This window comes from Dendrobium catenatum, unplaced genomic scaffold (assembly GCF_001605985.2).
Source record: "Dendrobium catenatum unplaced genomic scaffold, ASM160598v2 fragScaff_scaffold_716, whole genome shotgun sequence".
Lineage (NCBI taxonomy): Eukaryota > Viridiplantae > Streptophyta > Magnoliopsida > Asparagales > Orchidaceae > Dendrobium > Dendrobium catenatum.
The window spans coordinates 1,732,590-1,739,135 of record NW_021319178.1 but is presented as its reverse complement, the minus strand read 5'-3'; the positions used below and the strand labels follow the sequence as shown (position 1 = coordinate 1,739,135).

The 6,546-nt window shown below is 33.5% G+C and overlaps 1 protein-coding gene across 1 annotated transcript; it reads left to right on the top strand.

The window, feature by feature from the left end:
* The first annotated feature begins 902 nt into the window (after positions 1–902).
* On the top strand, positions 903–2,136 carry LOC110092407. The gene is made up of 2 exons (XM_020816937.1): positions 903–1,128; positions 1,286–2,136. Exons 1-2 carry the CDS (start codon positions 903–905, stop codon positions 2,134–2,136), a joined length of 1,077 nt encoding a protein of 358 aa, XP_020672596.1.
* The last annotated feature ends 4,410 nt before the right edge of the window (positions 2,137–6,546 follow it).

Below are 6,546 nucleotides of genomic sequence, written 5' to 3'. Positions count from 1 at the left end.
AATAATCCTTCTAAATTTCTTTTGATCAACAGATTTTCCCTTAGGGTCCTTATCCAACTGAACTGAGTAACTCATTGGTGTACTAACAGGTTTAGCATTGTCCATTTCATAATTTTTGAGGATGTCCTTAACTTATTTAGATTGACTAAGAAATGTACCTTCCTCAAGTTGCTTAATGCTAAAGCCTAGAAAGTAATTTAAGTCTCCCATTAAACTCATCTCAAATTCACTACTCATTATTTTAGAAAAATCATCACAAAGATTTTTATTTGAAGATCCAAAAATGATATCATCAACATAAATATGAACAATGAGTATTTCCTTTCCAAATTTCTTTAAAAAGAGAGTTGTATCCACACTTCCTTTTCCAAAAGATCTTTCAAGTAGAAGGTGCTTAACCTCTCATAGCCCTAGGTGTTTGTTTTAGTCCATGTAATGCCTTTTTCAATTTGAAAATATAATTTGGGTATTTAGAATTTTCAAAACCTGGAGTTTGTTCTACAAAAACATCCTCTTCAATTACCCCATTTAAAAAGGCACTTTTCACATCCATTTGAAATAATTTGAAAACTTTAAAACAAGCAAAGGCTAACAACACCCTAATTGCTTCAAGTCTAGCTACAGAGGGAAAAAGTCTCCTCAAAATTAATTCCTTCAATCTGATTATACCCCTTAGCAACTAATCTAGCCTAGAGAGAGAAGCTCTAGTTTTCTAAAGAGTGAAGTGTTACGATTTTCAATTTATGGTTCGCGGTCTTTTTGCATTCCTCCGATGTCGGTGATTATGCCGATCATCGGTTCTTGCTGATTCCGGTGATCCTCGGCGATCTTCAAATGGAGGTGGGGATAATCTTACTAAATATTTTCTAGCGTTTGGAGATTCTGATTCGACTATTTTGAAAATGAGGAAGGGTGGTTCTTTGGCGATTTGTGAAGGAGGCTTGCGCCCACATATGAAATCTGAATTTGTTATTAGTAAAGGCAAAGTGGTTTTGATGGAGAATAAATGTTATTCTCAGAAACCCATTTCTAATGTTTGTGTTGAAAATGTGAAATTGAGAAATCAAGATTCATCTGTCATGATGGTAAGAAATTCGGACATTCTAAATGTTGATGCTGTTGATAATGGTTTTATGACTGACAAGATATTCTCTGGGATTAAAATTGTTAACAATAAAGAAGTGAATCAAGCAGCTTAAGGGACTATAAAACTGAATGTGGAATAATGCTTGGAAGAAGAAAGAGAATATCCGTGTCATTGATTAAGATTTTGGCTTGCCTTTAGCTGAAGATGGTATCACTGTAAAACTGAATGTGGAAAAGGAAACAGAGAATATTGAGAAATTGCATAATTCTCTTGTTGTTAAAGCATTTGGGGAGAATGTGCCTCTCTATGTGATTAGTAATGAATTGAGAAGGCAATGGGCTCAATTTGGTAATTTTCACATTACAATGCTTGGGATGGGATGGAGCTTATGTGCTTTTGAGGATGCTAAAGCTCTGGAATCAGTTATGAACAATGGACCTTGGTATGTTAATGGGCATATTATAGATATGGATAAATGGTCTCCGATGTTTTCTCCCTCTTTTTTAAAAGGGCTTACAGCTCCAGTTTGGATTAGATTACCGAACTTACCTCTTTACTGTTGGGATGAGGTAAATGTTTGTAGAATTGCTTCACAAGTTGGAACTCCTTATTTGATTGATGGAAGTATATTTCAATGGAATAGAAGGGAGTTCGCAAGAGTTTGTGTTCGTATAAAATTGGAAGATAAACTCCCCTGTGGTGTTTGGGTTGAGGGGAGTTATGGAAATTTTTTTCAGAAAATCGAATTTGAAAAGATCTCTTCATTATGCTTATCTTGTGGAAGAATTGGACACTTGAAAAATGTTTGCCCTGAGAAGATGGATGCAGCGATGGAAGTTATTGGTGATCAGCAAAGCTCTAAAGAATTGAATATATCGATTATGAAGAATGATGTTGTTTTCCAAAAGAAGGCAGATTTGAAATCTACGGAAGATAATCATGGGCCTTGGATCCATGTGAATTATGGAAAGAAGAAATTGTTAAACAGGAGGAAATTACCTTTTATAGGTATGAAAAAGCGTGATAAAAAGATTGAAGCTGCAACTTGAATTGAGAAGAAGAAGGAGACAAAAGTTTCTAAACCAATTATGGAGGATTTGAACAAAATGCAAAGTCCGACTCGGGTCATTACAGATCCATAGAGGATGTCTTCAGCAAAGATTGGTCTGATTTCTCATTCCAATAAATTTGATTTTTTACGGGATTTTATGGAGGAAGGAGAAATTGCTCAGGAAATTGATGATGGAGATAATATTGATGAAAAGGAAAATGTCATTGATGAAGAAGTACAGTGTAATGTGGATAAAGTTGCTGATGATATGGAATTAATTCCTAATGCTATAACTCATAATCTGGATGGAGGTGATGAGACTTTAGTTGAAAAATTGGAAGGGAAAGGAGATAACTCTAATTCTGTTAAAAAGAGAAATTCCAAGCAGCTTAAGGGACTAGGTCCTATCAAGCTTTCTCTTAGGAATAGAAGAATTGAATGAGATGTTAAAAAGGCGGGGAACTCTTCCCCTTCTCTTCATTAAAATGGCCTCTATAATTTTTTGGAATTGTAGAGGAGCTAGGAAAAATAAAGCTTCTCTTTACTTGAAGGATATTGTGAAGGATTATGGGCTGATATTTGTTGGGTTGTTAGAAACTAAACTAACCTCGGTTAGTACAAAAGATATCAATTCTTTAATTGGTATTGATTGGGATTTTTGTTATTCTCCTTCTAATGGATTATCTGGTGGTATTTTAGTTATTTGGAGATCCAACCTTGCTTCTTTTTCTTTATGCTCTTCTTCTTCCAATTGTATTATTGGTGATTTAAACATTTTAAAGATGGGGACTTGGAGAATTTCTACTGTGTATGGTCATAAAAAGGTGGTCGGGAGAAGGGAACTTTGGAGGAATATTGAATTGTATTCTTCTAAGGATATTCCTTCTATCATAGGTGGTGATTTTAACTGTTTATTGGCCAAAGAAGATAAGAAAGGAGGCAAGATATTTTTGTTTTCTCAAGGAGCTAAAGAAATGAAAGAATTTTTTATCAACAATGAATTACATGAAGCCGGTTTTTTGGGACCTAGATTTACTTGGTGCAACAACAAGATAGGTGGTGCTCGCATTTTGGAGAGGTTGGATAGGTGTTACTTAAATTCTGCTGCTATTGATTCTTCCCATTTAATGTTGGTTCGTCATCTTCCAAGGATTGCTTCGGATCATTGTCCTATCTTGCTTGATCTTGGTAGTAAAATTCCTAAAACAAAGAAGTTTATTAAGTTTGAAGACTACTGGTCATCTTATCCGGCTTCTACAGGTATTGTTCGTAATGTTTGGAACAAAAGTTGTAGTGGTTCTTTTGCTAAAATCCTGGATAAAAAGTTAAATAGATCCTTGAAAGCTTTATACTTTTGGAGTAAAGCAAAATTAAAAGACCTCGATGAGCTGAGGGATTTTATTAAGAAAGAAATTTATAATTTACAATTGTAAGAAGCTTCTGTTGATTGTCTTTCTGAAGATAAGATCTTACTCTTAAGATCTAAAGTTAATGATCTGAACAGCACTTTGGCAAGACTTAATTCTTGGTGGAGACAAAGAACTAAAATCAATTGGGAAAAAAATGGTGATAAAAATTCCAGATTTTTTCAATCTTTTGCTAATGGCAGAAGGAATACGAATTGGATTTCAAAGATAAAAAATGAAGATGGTATTGAGGTGGAAGAACAACAGGAAATTGAGAGCATTTTTATTAGTTATTTCAATCAAAAATGGTGTTCGAGAGAGTGTTTTTAGAAGATTTGCCTCCTAATTTTGCTGTCTTGAATTCTAAAGACTGTAAGAAACTTGATGTTGATCTCACGGTGGAAGAGGTTAACGAAGCTGTTATAGGTTTGCAGGGTTTTAAATCACCAGGTATTGATGGTATACCTTATTCCTTCTTGAAAAATTATTGGTCTATTATCAAAAGTGATACTTGGAATGCTATTAAAAATGTGTTTGTTACTGGAATCATAGAACCTGGTTGGAAAGAGAACATTATAGTTCTAATTCCAAAAACTGATAATCCAACAATGCCTTCTAACTACAGACCAATTAGCCTTTGTAAATCAATTTATAAATTGATTGCAAAAATTCTATTAAATAGAATGCAGGGTTTGATTCAAAATTTAATTTATATGGAACAAGTTGCTTTTTTGAAGGGAAGATCTTTAAATCAATTTTCTAAATCTACTAAAGGCATGGTTTCTTTCAAATTTGACATGGAACAAGCGTATGATAGCATGGGATGGCATGCTTTGGAACAAGTTTTGAGGTATTTTGGCTTTCCTTATAAATTCTCTAATCTTATCATGGATTGTGTGGTGGATGCTAAATTCTCTATCTTGATTAATGGGAATTATTCCAAATGGATTATGGCTAAGAGTGGATTTTGTCAAGGTTGTCCACTATCTCCATTTTTATTCATCTTATGTTCTCAATTTCTTTCAAATAATTTGATCAATAAAGGAGAATTGGTGGGAATCAAAGTTCATTCTAGTATACCTAGAATTTCTCATTTGCTTTATGCAGATGATATTATTATGTTTTCTGAAGCCAATACTAAGATGGTTAAAGAAATTAAAAGTATTATGGAGGATTTTTGTAAATGGACGGGCCAACTTATTAATTACAGTAAATCTGTTATTCTTTTCGGTAAAGCGGTGAAGAAAAAGAAAAGAAGGAAAATTGTTCGAATTATGGGACTGAGAACGGTTAAGGAAATGACTTATTTGGGAGTGAAAATTGCCTTGAGAAGATTATTTCGTGAAGATTTCCTGAATTTACTAGATAAATCTGTGAAGAAAATCAACATTGGGGGGAATAAATTTCTGTCATTACAAGGGAGGATTACTCTTATTAAGTCAGTTATTTCGGCATATCCTATCTTCCAATTGGCTCATACTCTTATTCCTAAATGTATTCTTGTTGAGCTTGATAAATTGAGTAGAGCTTTTATTTGGAATAAACAAAATGGTAAAAAATGGTATACACTATGTTAATTGGGATGTTTTGTGTAAACCAATAGAATATGGGGTAGAGGAGTCCATTCTTGTTCAAAATTTGTTGGTCCGATCAGAGCAAAGCTGACTTGGAATTATTTGAATGATAAAGAATGTTTGCTGCATAATATTCTGCATTCTAAATATGGTTCGGACTTTAAAAATATTGCTGGTAAGAAATCTGCAGCTTGGAAAATTATATCAGATGGTGCCAAAGCTCTCAAGAACATTACAAGATGGCGTATTGGAGATGGTAAATTTGTCAATGTTTTAAATGATATTTGGATTCTTGATAAAAGTTTAATGAAGTGGCCCACATTTGTTTCTATTTTTCTTGATCCAGACTGGGCAGTAGAGAAATTTATCACAAACGGTATTTGGAATCTTGATATGCTGAGAATTAACTTTGGTGAAGATTTGGTTCAACTGATTTTCAGAACTGATATTCATTTTGCAGAACAAGGTGATCAGTTGGAACTGATTAATCAAATGACTGGTAAAACAAATTCTCATTTGGCTTATAATGCTTTGTCTTCCAATGAGTCTTATGAGATGTATTGGGGGTGGATAAAAAAGCTCAGATTGAATTCTCGGGTAGAGAATTTCTGGTAGAGAATTTTTCATAAGGTGATTCCTACCTTTAACTTTCTTCTTCATAAAAGATTGATAAATTCAGATTTTTGTCCTAGAGGATGTTTAAAGTCTAAAAATTTTGAGCATGTAGCGGTGGGATGCTTAAAATTACATCAGATTATTCAAATCCTTAATAACTGGGGATTTCATTTACCGGTTTTTAATAGTTTTGAAGATTGCTATAAATGGCTTAATCAACGTGCTTCCAAGCATATTGTGTTAGGAAATATCTATTACACGTTGGTGTTCTTATCATGGAAATCCAGAAACAAAAGTGTGTATGGAGATGGGGAAAATAGTAAAGTGTTTATTGCTTCTAACACTGTTACTGTCTTTTATTTCTACAAATTCTGCTATCATTAAAAAATCATCAAGAATCTGGGATGTCAATCAGTCGGCTGGACTGTTAAAACAATCTTGGCATCCTTTACCACCTGACTGGATTAAAGTAAATGTGGATGTTTGTTTGTTATCTTCTTATAAGGCTTCTATTGGAGGAATTTTTCGGGATTATAGAGGAAGATTTCTTTATGCTTTTGGAATAAATAAAATTCATTGGGATGTTAATCAGCTAGATTTGCTTGCGGTTAAGTCCCTTAACCGTTACTTACAAAATTAAATGTTTGAATATAAAGGTCTTATTGTTGAAGGAGATAATAGAAATGTTATCAAACATCTTCAAAAAGGATACAATCTTTAGGGAGCTATGGATGATCACAATGAGGTACCTAACAGTTTACAAGATTTTAATTTTATTTTGTTCAATTGGGTTGATAGAGGTTGTAATAAGTT

Bases quoted from the DNA above. Each gene is read 5' to 3' on its own strand.
- LOC110092407 (XM_020816937.1), top strand. From the start codon at position 903: ATGAGGAAGGGTGGTTCTTTGGCGATTTGTGAAGGAGGCTTGCGCCCA. The intron at 1,129-1,285 runs GTTTTATGACTG...GCTTGCCTTTAG, and splicing joins TGTTGATGCTGTTGATAATG to CTGAAGATGGTATCACTGTA.